The 13,900-nt window shown below is 41.2% G+C and overlaps 1 protein-coding gene across 3 annotated transcripts in view; it reads left to right on the top strand.

The window, feature by feature from the left end:
- The first annotated feature begins 2,876 nt into the window (after positions 1–2,876).
- The window catches only part of HOOK1 (hook microtubule tethering protein 1), a 47,979-nt gene continuing 36,955 nt past the window's right edge, over positions 2,877–13,900 (top strand). Inside the window, exons 1-2 of one of the 3 annotated variants that reach the window (XM_030571515.1) lie at positions 2,877–3,099; positions 12,517–12,602. In XM_030571515.1, the coding sequence (XP_030427375.1) occupies positions 3,049–3,099; positions 12,517–12,602 (137 nt within the window). In that variant the 5' untranslated portion in view covers positions 2,877–3,048. Of the gene's footprint in view, positions 3,100–3,970; positions 4,059–12,516; positions 12,603–13,900 lie in introns of those variants that run through there. The other 2 variants (XM_030571516.1, XM_030571518.1) reach the window with 2 other exon arrangements.

The raw sequence follows: 13,900 nt of genomic DNA, 5'->3' as shown, positions 1-13,900 counted from the left end.
GAATACATCCTTCTTACACCTGTTCATTGAAACAAAAAAAAATCAATAGCTCCTAAATTTTATATAGCTAAGTGTTCACAAAAAGTATGTAGTCTATCTATCCCAGGTTGTTTTGAAATCTGTATGGGCAGTTATTATACAGCTCTCTGTGGTGACATAGCTGGTTGCACCAGCTATTACCATGTGGAGAGGAGTCTTGAGTTCAAGAGTAGAAATTCAATTCTTCTCCTCTCCAACCTCCATCAGAGAACATTCTCTGTGGGCAAAGAGAGAGTGAACAGATTGTGTCACCCCTGAGACCCTACAAACTGACAGTCTTTGGAGTAGCATTAACAGCAGCTGCTGAAGAAGATAAGGTATCTGTGCTCTGGGCTATACACTGACGCTGAGTACTTGACTATAGACATTAAAGAAAGTAAGAGGAAAAAATGACAATCCAGAATGGAAAAGAGATAAGAGCTCTATAACTTGTCCTCAGACCTCCCTGCACTGTTTGGGGGAAATAAGAAGCAATATTAGACTTCACTAGAGTAATTCGTCTATATTTTACTCCTTCAAGCATGGAATTTTTCCAACAATACTTAACAAGCAAATTTTGTATTACATTTTGAGAAAACCTTCTATTTGCTGCTAAAACAATTATACCAACTCAATAAAACCTTAACTATTGTTGTATCACTCAGACATAACATCCAGTCTTTAGTCTGTTATGATCCAAAGAAGCCAGTCATGCCTTCAATTAACTAAAAAATATTTTCATTAGAACAAGAAACATCAACAGAAAAAATTAATCAAGTTACCACAACATGAGATTTCCTTGTTGCAGGCTACTATCTATTTTATTCCTTGCTGCACTCAAGTTACAATAGGCAAAGCTTTTGCACTGTACCACCTAGACTGTACCACACCCTAAAGGTGTTGTGTCCTGATAGTAACATCACTCATTCTTAAAAATTCCAACCATCTCAGCCTGACTCAGCTTTTAATTAAGTATATCCCAATTTTCTGTTCAGAGTATAGTGGAAGGCAGTGTGGTCTAGTGGATAAGATACAGAAGTGGTTCCTATTTCCTTGTTCTGCCACTTACTTGCTGCATGACCTTAGATAAGTCATTTTGGACAGTTGTAAAGTTTGGCATCTGTTTTTTGGTTGTCCCACTTGAGACACTTATGACCTCATTTTCAGAGATGCTTAGTATACACAGCTCCCGCTAACATCAACTGGAATTGTAGGAACCTTAGCACTTCTGAAAATCATGTCCAACAGTCTCCAAGTTGGCACCCAAAATCAGTGGCTACTTTTACAGAATGTGGGCCTTGGCTTCCCTGTGCCTCCCTATCCCAACCTGTAACTTGGGAATAATGTTCGATGAACCTTTAGAGAGAGATGAGATGGGTAAAGATGGACCAACTTGTGTTGTTGAGAGAGACAAGCTTTTGAGCCACAAAGAGCTCTTCCTCAGATCTGGAAGAAGTATTCAAAGTGTCACAGCTAAGGTCAAAAATAAATGATCCTAACTAGTTACCACATATTCTAAGGGATCATTCAAGACAAAGCATGGGTGACCAAGCAACTGGTTCCACCCGCAACAGACTGGTGACCATACAGAGTGGTACTGGGCGAGGTTGTAACAATTATTACTATAAAAAGAACAGGAGTACTTGTGGCACCTTAGAGATGAACAAATTTATTTGGGCATAAGCTTTCGTGGGCTACAGCCCACTTCATCAGATGCTGCATTTTCCACTGCATGCAGCCAATGAAGTGGGTTTTAGCCCATAAATGCTTATACTCAAATAAATTTGTTAGTCTTTAAGGTGCCACTCCTGTTCTTTTTACGGATACAGACTAACACCGCTGCTACTCTGAAACCAATTATTACTATAGTTAATGCTGGGAAAGCTTTGTGCGGGGGCAGCGGCAGAATGGGTGGAGATGGGAGGGCAAAGCCATGCCAGCTGAGGGCATGGGATGAGGTGGTAGAGGCGGTAGTGGCTAGTGGCTCCGAGGGTCCTGTGTGCACAGGGTGGTAGCGATGACAGGTTGGAGGTGCAGGGGCGTCTGATGGGCTGGGGGCCCCGACGCTGGGGCTGCTGTAGCGATGGCAGCTAGTAGGAGGTGCTGATGGGACTGAGGCCAGCGGCTGGTGGTGGCGGGTGATTGGATTGTGACAGCGGCCGAGGGGTTGGACAGCGGTTGTGATGAGGGGGCTGTGCGCAGAGGAACTGGGCTGTAGTGCTTTGGTGGAAATGGAGGTGGCAGCAGTGACCAAGGGAAGGATAGCTCAGTGTTTTGAGCAACGGCCTGCTAAACCCAGGGTTGTGATTTCAATACACGGGGGCGGGGGAGGTCACTTATGGATCTGAGGCAAAAATCAGGTCTTGGTCTTGCTAGAGACGGCGGAGGGCTGGACTTGACCTTTCAGGGTCCCTTCCAGCTCCAGGGGATGGGTACAGCCCCACCTATCAAAGGAGGGGCGGGGCGGGGCTATGACTGGAGCAGAGGGCTCTCCAGGAGATGGGTACAGCCCCACCTATCAAAGGAGGGGAGGGGCGGGGCTATGACTGGAGCAGAGGGCTCTCCAGGAGATGGGTACAGCCCCACCTATCAAAGGAGGGGGCGGGGCTATGACTGGAGCAGAGGGCTCTTTCACAGGAAGACGAATCTCCCGTTGAGACTCGCGGTTCACACCCTCATAAAGCCGCAGCTCTCCCAGCTTCCCTTGCGCGGCCTCGATCAACGCTCGCTCCCCGGCCGAACCTTCCCCGCCTCTGGGTTCCCTGATTGGTGCAAACGCGTGGTGGGCGAGGCGCTTGGAGGACTCTCCGCCTTCCCTTCCAGTGATTGGAGGACTCCCATGTCAGTCAAGTCCCAGGCCAGTGGGCGGGAGTGACTGTGTGACAGTGGCGCTGTAGCGCGGGGCAGGTGTTATTACGTAATCTGCGCATTGTTTGGGGCGTAAGTGAGGTTAGTGGATTGAGCTGGTTACGTAGCGCTCCTGAGAGAGTAGCCGGCCAGCGCTCTGAGGAGCAAGGCGCCGCTGCCGCCATGGAGGCGAAGCCCAGCGAGCTGCTGCTCTGCGACAGCCTCATGCTCTGGGTGAGTACGCCCGGGGCGGGGCGGCCTGACCCCTCTTGGGGCGGGCGGGGGCTCTATCCTGTCAGCAGCTGACCGGTATATGCGATCCCCACAACGTTCCCCTTGTTACAGTCACCAGCCTGTGCACCTGCCCCTGTGTGTTCATCCCCATGCCCAGTGAACTCCGCATCCCGGTTAGTGGCCCTGGTCCGCGATCCCCGCGCTGTATCAGTGCCCCTCGCCCGTGGGCTCCTATCTTGTGTAATGCCCTCCCCGCACCTTGCTATAATTCCGTGCCCGTGGCTGTGGCGTGCGCTACCTTAGCAGCCTGGCTTGTCTCTGTCACGAGTGGGTCTTGTCCCCTTTCCTCTCCGCCGGGGGTTTGCAGGAGGGTGTCTTTTTAAAATGCCCCTTTTATTCCTCCTATGCAATGCCCCCTTCCCCTCACCCCTGTGTAATAGCCTCTCACCTTACACGCCCTATGTAGTGCATCCACGCCACCTACACAAACAACCGGTTGAGTTCTTGCTTATGTCGGTGTATGTTTTGTAATGTGACAGAAGCTGGGAATACTAGGACAGAGCTAGTTCTGGTTTCGTTTTTAGATCTGAGGCAAACCCCCAGACCTGGTTAGTTGTCGCCATCATCATTCAATATTGTGTTAGTTTCACACTGTTGTTTTTAAATCCACAAAGAGTAAAACTGTCCTTTACCAGCATTCTGGAAGCATTAAACTCTTCTCTCATGTTTTAACCTGCTTTGAGGTTTGGTTTTAATTCCAGACTCTCTTGATCTGCAGCATCCAGAATCTTGTATTTGCTTTTGTTTGTTTGTTTGTTTGTTTGTTTGTTGGGGAGGGGGGTGTTTCCGTTCCACCTCTTAGAATCGCAGACCACAGTCCAGCTTATGAGGGTGTGATCGAAGAGGCGGACCTGCTCCGAATGTCTCTGTCACAAGGAGAATGACACCTTCATTCTCAGGTTCACTTTAAAGCAATCTCTTGACCTCTGATGAAAGGCTATGCAGTACTGTGTCTGATTAAGCATTTATATCTATGGCTGCTTCTAAAATAAAGTCCCACAGGATTAAGTTTTTGTTTAAAAAATGGAGATTGTAAATGTACCTCTTAAACATATAAACATTTTGCACCCGAAATGAGGAGAGACACTGTTTAAAATTAATTCTCCTTCTCTCTCTTTAATCTACTCCTCTCTTTTAAGTTTCTCTCCACAGCTGAGTGTGACTTATGTCAAGTCTACCCTATCATTTAAGTTGTCAGAGATCTGCAACAATCTTGTCTAAATGCCAATGGTTTTGTGCTTGCCATTAAAAAACAAACAACAACAAATAACCTCTTTGGCCACTGTCTTGAAATAATACCAGTGCAGAGTCATGTTAATTTTAAAAAAATAGTAATTTATACTTTATAATGTGTGTGTGAGAGAGAGAATATAATATTTTTAATTTTCTCTAACCATTCAGTGGAAAGAAATAGGAATCAGACTTGAGATGTTCTTTTACCAGCTTCTCAATTATGGTAAAAGACTGCAGACCTCTGAATTATGCATCAGTAAGAATCATGGTTTACAGGAGTGTTTTTATGCCCTTTTAATATGCAAAGGGAAAATACTGCTAATGCTTACACGTCTGACCTAATAACCAAGGCTGTAAGAGGTAGGGAAGGGAAATCTTAGAATCATAGACTTGTAGGCCTGTGCACTCATGGCAGGACTAAATATTATCTAGACCATCCCTGACAGGTGTTTGTCTAACCTGTTCTTAAAAATCTCCAATGATGGAGATTCCACAACCTCCCTAGGCAATTTATTCCAGTGCTTAACCACCCTGACAGGAAGTTTTCCTAATGTACAATCTAAACTGCCCTTGCCATAATTTAAGCCGATTGAATCTTGTCCTATCCTCAAAGGTTAAGGAGAACAAGTTTTCTACCTTCTCCTTGTAACAAACTTTTATGTACTTGAAAACTGTTGTCATGTCCCCTCTCAGTCTTCTCTTCTCCAGACTAAACAAACCCAATTTTTTCAGTCTTCACTCATAGGTCATATTTTCTAGACCTTTAATCATTTTTATTGCTTTTCTCTGGACTTTCTCCAATTTGTCCACGTCTTTCCTGAAATGTAGCACCCAGAATTGGACATAATACTCCAGCTGAGGCCTAATCAGCATGGAGTAGAGCGGAAGAATTACGTCTCGTGTCTTGCTTATAACACTCCTGTTAATACATCCTAGAATGATGTTTGCTTTTTTTGCAACAGTATTACACTGTTGGCTTTCATTTAGCTTGTGATCCGGGATGGCTCCAAGATCCCTTCCTAGGCAGTCATTTCCCATTTTGTATGTGTGGAACTGAGTGTTCCTTCCTAAGTGGAGTACTTTGCATTTGTCCCTGTTGAATATCATCCTATTTACTTCAGACCCCTTCTCCAGTTTGTCCAGATCCTTTTGAATTTTAATCCTACCCTCTAAAGCACTTGCAACCCCTCCCAGCTTGGTATTGTATGCAAACTTTATATGTGTACTCTCTAGACCATTATCTAAATCATTGATAAAGATATTGAACAGAACTGGACCCAGAACTGATCTCTGCAGAACCACATGCGATATGCCCTTCCAGATTGACTGTTAACCACTGAGAACCACCAGTTTTCCAAACAGTTATGCTCTCACCTTATAGTGCTCCATCTGGGTTGTATTTCCTTAATTTATTTATGAGAAAGTCACGGGAGACAGTATAAAAAGCCTTACTAAAGTAAAGATATACTACATCTACCACTCCCCCCACCCCCTAATCCACATGGCTTGTTATACTTTTTCCTGGACCAGGAAGCAAATTAACTGGAACTGAAATTTTTTATAGGTAGAAAAATTGCTATTATGTTATAATTTGCATAAGAACCAAATGACATTTCTTGTAACCAACAAGTCATTGTTGAAATAACAATGGTTTTGGAGCAGTGGACAGGTTTGACCATTCTCAGATCCCAATATGCTGAGAGTCTGATCATTATTTTTTCAGCATTAGCTTTGGTTTGGAAGCCTGTTAAATTATTAACAAAAAATAATAAAATGAAACTTACACCCAATTAACACTTAAAGTGCAGCCTTCAATTGACAAAAGCAAAAATGTAAGATCTTAAAACATTTAGTACAGTGATTCTCAAACTCTTCAAAATGTGCAGCGCTGCATGTGCAACAGACAAGTTATTTAATCGAAATTGAACATTCCCTTTCAGTTTTGCTCATATTTTGGATGATTTCTTGGCTCTCTAGTTCAGGAGTTGCAGGTTTAAAGTTTAAAAAGATTTTTGATGGAACTGTATTGTACCAAATACTGAGAGATTGCAGTAGGAATTATATAAAGCCAGTGTTAGGTTATAGCAGGGCTATCTGGTCCAGAATGTTTCTTTGGAAATACTAGCCAGTTGGTGGGTGCCAAATTGGAATGGGGAAGGAGAATTAATCACTCTGTAGAAGTAATTTAGAAATGCAGGGATAAAAAAAATAACCAAGATAGAGATGATTTAATAGTACTTATAGGAAGGGGAACCCCATTTTTTACTCCTCCAACAAGTTCAAACTATGTGCATGCATATATGGAGTAAAGTATTTGTAAATATATAGGTATGTTTTGTTACTGGGTCATGGAATTCAGAGTCTTATATAATAGTTTAAAAATAACTTCATGCTTTTTTCTTCACTCCATTTTTTTTTGTGCTGGCACCCACATAGTGTTTACATGTTCAACATGTACAAAAATTAGATTCTGTATCTCTTTTCAGTCTTCCTTTCCTTCATCTTAGCATTGTTTCAGGGTTTTTAATTTTTTCCCATTAATATACAAAAAAAATAGCCTATCCTAAGGCTCACCATAGCATAGGTAAGAACAACTTGAGCATATATCCAAATTCCAGAATTTTTTCTTAGGGCTGAAATGGGTGTGTCTAACTTTTTATTAGTGCTGCTTTAGACATTATGGGCCTAGCTCTCATTTATACTTTGGCTGTTTATACAGATCTAATCATGGAAAGGGATCATAAAGTGAGTGTAATTATAACTTATTTCCACGTAAAGGTTCCTTTAGTAAAGGGACCTTAGTGAAAATGAGAATCTATATGTTCAGATTATTTGTGTGTTGCTATTACAGCATGTATATATTGCCATGTGTGTGTTGTGGTTTTTGTTTTGTTTTTCTGGTCTAACATCTTATTTCACTGATGTAACTCTCATAAGTTAGTGAACGCTTAATGTTATTAATAGCCATACGCTGCTACAGTCTATGTAACTTTAATTTTCCATAACTAGGTCTAATATAGAATTCACTTCCAAAATAGCAGTGGGGTGGGAAGAAGATGCTTTGTATTGAAAGGAATAGTTAATAGAGACCTGTGAGCTATAATTATCTATAATATTAAGTGGTTTCAATTATTGTGGGTAGTCATGAGAGAGAAACTCAAGTGGTTTGTATTATCATTAGTATTGCAAAGGGATGTTCACCTTATTCATAATCTTCCGTTTGGTTGATGCAATCCCTGTAGCATAAATACATATCCTCCGTTGGGGGAGGGGAAAATGTGAATTACAAGTGTTAACTAATATTTGTACATATTGGATGCTTTTTTAATGTTTTAAAGACATCACAGAATTAGTATGTTCTTCAGTCTGCTGTGTCATGGAATACTGTATTTTCAAATATTCAAAAGTTAGCTTACTCAAATTAACAAAAATATATTTATAAGTGCCCAGGAGAAACTGAACTTCTGTCGTCTAACACTATTACTTCCACAGTAGTCCTCAAACTTAGATTTTCTGAATTGTGTCCCCGGAAAGAGAGCCTTTATTCCCTTCATATTAGAGAAACCACAATATTTTCCATTGAGATAAGAATGGAAATAATACCTGCAGCAACAGTCAGGAGGAAGCTATCTTTAGAGCAGGCTTGTGTCATGGACACCTGTGTCAGTGTCCTAGATATTTAAGTGCCTGGAATGATAGTGTATAGGTAGATTCTTAACATACTAAAGCAGTTGCTTCTCTTGAATTTCCTTTAGCATTGTGCTTTATATCAGAGGGGGCGTGTGGGCAAATTATGCTTTTATATAGTTACTTTAGACTTACACCAGAATAACAGCAGAATTTGACTATTTTTTTGTTACATGACAAATACATACATCCAATGCACTGACCTGCCTTTATGATGTCCAGGCATTACTTATGCCTCTGTCCTCCAAAGACACATACTTAACTTCAAGCCCATGTGAAGTTCCATTGTCTCAGTGGGACAGCTCATGTGCCTAAAGTTAAGCATGAGTGTGTTTACCTCACACTGAAGTCAAGCACTCAGGATCACGCCCATAATCAGTAACCTACTTTCCTACTTATGTTGACAGGAAACTATTTTTCCCTTCTGTTCAGTATGTACACTTCTTATAATGTCTTTTAGAATGCTTTCTCAAGCAAAACTTATAAAACTTAACTCCTGTGATCCCAAAGTTGTATGTCATTGAGACAGTAAGTGCCTAAGGAAATAGCTCTTAGCCAAGCCTTTGAGTGCTTCTACTACCCTCTATAAGCAAATGAGAAAAAAAGTCTTGGCTATCTAGAGGAGCTATTTTATCCTTTCAAGTTCTAGTAGATAGTATTGCAGGTCTGGAATAACTCTGGCAGATGAGATTGATCACCATATTCATGCCATCTATCTCGGTTTTTAAAAAATTATCGTCGAGATTTATTTAGAATATGTGGAAGTTGCAATCTTAAAATTTTATTTGGTCTCCCACAGACCCAGGGGAAGATGCAGATATATTCTGCATTATAGAATGTTGAATGGCTGCCTGTGGGGAAGAAATCCATATTTAAGATATTCTGTACAGTATCTCCTACTTAACGTTGTAGTGATGTCCCTGAAAAATGCAACTTTAAATGAAACAATGTTAAACGAATCCAATTGTCCCATAAGATTTAATATAAATGCAGTGGATTAGGGTGCAAGGAATTTTTGGCATTATACTATATACTGTACAGTACTGTACTGTGGTTTGGAAGTGCCCCGGCTTACCCCATACAGGCACAGCCCGCTGCAGGCAAGGACGCTAGGAAGCACTTTTGCAGCAGCAGCAGCGGCGGCAGCTTTCCCAGAGAACAGGCTCAGATTTTGCCAGGAATGCTCCAGGCCTGCCTCTTCCTGTCCCCGCTCCACAGCTGTTTGGCAGCACTTAGGACTTTCTGGGAGGAAAGGGGAGGAATAGAGATGCAGCGCTTCCCCGCTCCTGCCCCTAACTCCCAGAAAGTCCTAAGCACGAAGTGCTGGGAGGGTGGTGGAGGAGCAGGGGAGCCCTGCATCTCCACTCCTCCTCCTCCCTCCCAGAAAGTCTTAAGCACGAAGTGCTGGGAGGGTGGTGGAGGAGCAGGGGAGCCCTGCATCTCCACTCCTCCTCCTCCCTCCCAGAAAATCTTAAGTGCCACTAAATGGCGGTGCTTAGGATTTTCTGGGAGGGAAGGGGAGGAGCGGAGACACAGGGCTTCCCTGCTCCTGCTCCCTCCCAGAAAGTCCTAAGGGGGAAGTGGTGGGAGGGATGGGGAGGAGGCGGAGAAGCAGAACTTGTGCAGTGCTCCCTTATAAAGTCACTGCTCTTCTGCGGAATCTTACAGCAGGCAGCCAAACAATGTTATAAGGGAGTATTGCACAACTTTAAACGAGCATGTTCCCTAATTGAGCAGGGACGTAACATTGAAACAACGTTAAATGAGGAGTTACTGTTTTATAGTTTTAGCCATTTAGAACTGGTAAACATTCTTAGTGTTGACTTCCCTTCCATGAGTGGTTGAATAATGTTAGTTTGGGCCATAATCTTTTCTTTCGTCCCACTTGTAAAAAATCTGTAAACATTTCTATTCAAAATCTCTTTGGAGGCTAAACCTGTAGAACCTGTCTTCATAGCTTATGTAGCCGTGGTAGCAGATGGAGAGCCTCCAGCCTGGATCCTCAGGCAGAAATTCAGTTTTCCCCCCCTTCATCTAAGCATTGAAACCTATCTGATAACTGTATATGTGTATAGTCCTACTTTAAAATGTATGGCTATTTAGTGACAGAACATGCAATATCTTAGGAGAAATAAGAATTATGTCATAAGATGTGTAATACACCCTTCAAAGCATATGCAATGCACTAGCCTAATAGTTGTGCTTCTAAGGCAGAAAGTGTTTGCCCCACGCAGTGGGGTGGAGAGCAAAAGTGATTTAAGCTGGATTCTGGGCTGTACTGGGTGCTGAAATGGGCCGCAGTACCAGTTAGAGCTGGTCCTGCATGCTCTGTCTTGCAGCAGCCTGTCAGAGATTGCCTATGGACTGCAGTGCTTGTGGCAGCCCAACACTGCACTGAGGGAATCATGCCCCGGTCCTTTGCAGTGTCTTTGACTTCTGTAGGCTATGGAGTAAGGGATAGAATTTTCCTGGGATATATTTCTCTTCACAGTGTCAGTTTAGCAAAGTTCATGTCACTTTTCTATAAATGATTCTACTGCCAGTAATGGATCCTGCTTCCACAGAAGTCAGTTGCAAACTCCCATTGTCTTCAGAGGTCCAAAATCAGCTTGTAAATCTATGAAAATTGCTCAGACTCATATAATATTAAAAAAAAAAAAGAACACCCTTGTTATTTGCTTTCATATTGCCATTACCAGCAATGAAGAGTTTAAAAACACACGGCAGAAGTACCAAGAGTGAGAGGGGTAGCTGTGTTAGTCTGTATCTACAAAAATAGCAAGGAGTCCAGTGGCACCTTAAAGACTAACAGAAGTAGGCTCCTCGCTAGGCTGCTCTTAAACCAAACTAAATGTATACTAGCATACAGGATTCAAAAAAGTACTAGATAAGTTCATGGAGGATATGTCCATCAATGGCTATTAGCCAGGATGGGTAGGGGTGATGTCCCAAGCCTCTGTTTGCCAGAAGCTAAGAATGGGCGACAGGGAATGGATCACTGGGGGATTATCTGTTCTGTTCATTCCCTCTGAAAGCCCCTGCCATTGGCCACTGTTGGAATACAGGATACTGGGCTAGATGGACTTTTGGTCTGACTCAGTATGACCGTTTTTATGTTCTTATGTTTTGTTCTGTTATGCTCCACCAGGAGCAGCACACTGTCCCTTACTCTGGGCTCATGACTTTGCAACGATTGAGCCCTTAGATTGTAAACTCTTAGGGGCAGGGATTGTCTGTCACTATGTATGTGTGTAGCATTTAGCACAATGGGACTTTGATTCTAATTGGAGCCTCTAGGAGCTACAGTAATATCTATAGTAATTTCAAACAAAAATAAAAGATGCCTAATTAGGCTGCAAACTCAAAATGGAGGTGTTAGAGCTTCTTAAAAGGTTTCAAGACATTTTTATAATGGAAGGTGTTAGGGGGAGATGGAAGTGTTAGGCAACCTATCAGCTCCTATAATACCAGTTTTTGTAGGAGAGATGAAGGTTGGTAGATGGAATATGGGGCTGTGATGTTTAATTTTACTTTTGTTCATATATTTCTATGAGAGACTAAATGGGAAAAGCTTCTTTATATACAGCCATTAGGAAATTCAAATGTTCATTGTCTGTTATGTACCTTTCTCCTGGTCTTCTATTCCAGCTCTTTTGTAAAAGCTTCAAAGTACTATTATATGTTAAAGAAGGGTTTCATGAATTTTAGTTATATGTTTGATATGCAGTCCAAAATGTAAGGATGACTTTGGAGTTTCCCATGTTCCAAGCAAGTATATTTCCAATATGCAACACTTGCACACTCTAAGAATATGAAAACAGCTAAGAATGATTGAAGAATGTGATAACTGTTCTGTAGCCATACTTTTTTTTTGCCACCCAAAAGCAGACATCTCCATCTGTTTTTATATAACTTTTTTCCCAATAATCTTAAAGGTCTTAAGGGAGGTGAACATTTATATTTATCATATACATTATGAATGATTGAATTGGGATTGTTTGAAATTAGAATATTTCTCTTTTTATTATTTTTAAGCAAATTTTTGATGAGGGTTTTAAACATCAAAATGGAAGCTTTGTCACCCAATTTAAGAAACAAGTAAATGTTACACCAGTCTCTCAACTTGATGTTCATTCACAAGTTTAGTTTACAATGAGAGATAGGAATACCACTACTATGGAAAAACACTAGGTCAGCATATTTGAACATTTTAAGCCAATATTGGTAATTGCCTTTCTATCAAAGTATTGCGCAGGAATAGTTTATTGGCTTAGTTTACACATTATTCAGTTTGTGGAAGGGATTTTGATGTTCCAGGCTACTTAAAATAAAGAGGCATCTTACTAAAGGTTCATACTAAGGAAAAAAAGAGAATTGCATCTAATTCCCTGTCTCTTTCTATATTGAACTAGAAATATATTGTTTGTCTGTCTTTAGTTGCAGACATTTAATACTACTGGACCCTGCAAAGATGTTCAAGACTTGACAAATGGTGTTGCAATGGCACAAGTACTTCATCAAATGTAAGTTGACAGTTAAGTTCAAAAAGTATATATCAAATTACTCTGCATTCTTATTTAGGTTTCATACTTTTTTTTCCAAAGTACCAGATATGCAGAATAACAATGTATATCTTCCTAGAAAATGTTACATATCTCAACTTGTATGATAGGGGTGTTTATAACTGAGTGAAAAAGATGCCTTTACTATGGGGTTGATACTGACCGAATATCAACAACATGACAGAGTGGATGGTTTGGAGTAATTTCTCCACCCTCTTCTCCTCAGAGCTTTGGTTTTGTTTTTTTAGTATAAGCATAGTTGAAGCACAGATTTTCCCTTATCTCCTATAGATTGTTCAGAATTAATTTGCTATGGAAATTTGATTTATTACAGAATATGTCTGCAGTATTGTTGTAGTTGTGTTGGTCTCAGGATAAGAGAGAGACAAGATGGGTGAGTTAATATCTTTTATTGGCCAAGTTTCTGTTGGTGAAAGAGACATGCCTTCAAGCTCCTGAAGAAGAGCTCGTCTTTTTCACCAACAGAAGTTGGTCCAATAAAAGATACGCACCCATCTTGTCTCCTTATTACAGAATAGTCTAATGGGAAAATGTTTTGGGAGCGTACATCTAATCTTTGGTGTGTCTTGTTCATGGTGGAAAAAAATGATCTGGAATACAAACATTAGGATCATCACTGTTCTCTTTTCTGTCTGTGTCTTCATGAATTGTTTTTGTTTTTTCAGTTAGTTAATTGGTATAAATTATCCCATGAATACTGCTATTGGGAATTTAGGAACTAGATGCAGGTCAGAATGTGCAAGGAGTACAGGATCATGAGTTCTCTTTGACACCATTTTCATGGATATCAGTGCTTGAGTCCTTGCTCTACTTTCCTTGTAGAGAGAGGAACTGGAAATTCAACCTACATGTCTTTGTGTAGTACTGCTATTGGGTCTTGACCATTATGTTTTAAGGGTATTCTGGGAGCTTGTATAGTTCAAGTATTGAAGCTGTCATGGGAAAACCCCTATTTAAAAAATGGGAGAGAGATTAAAAATATTTTTCTGTCCTGCCAAGATTTCAATAGCGAATTGGGGTTGGAGTGGCAGAGTGGAGTTAAACACTAGTGGACATGTCACTTTGGTGGCATGCCCACTGTTTGAAACTGCAGTCAGCTCAGACACAAGATCAGAACATCTTACTGTCACTGAAATAGTGTTATGCCTCTTTACTGCTGGCTCAGATAAGAAAAGAAGGGTTAAATGCGGGGCCATATACTGTTTAAAAACACAGCTTTGATGATTAGCAATTTGATA

Source organism: Gopherus evgoodei, chromosome 8 (genome assembly GCF_007399415.2).
Source record: "Gopherus evgoodei ecotype Sinaloan lineage chromosome 8, rGopEvg1_v1.p, whole genome shotgun sequence".
In the NCBI taxonomy this organism is placed as follows: Eukaryota; Metazoa; Chordata; order Testudines; family Testudinidae; genus Gopherus; species Gopherus evgoodei.
The sequence above is the reverse complement of the archived record's forward strand: the minus strand, read 5'-3'. Positions and strand labels throughout refer to the sequence as shown.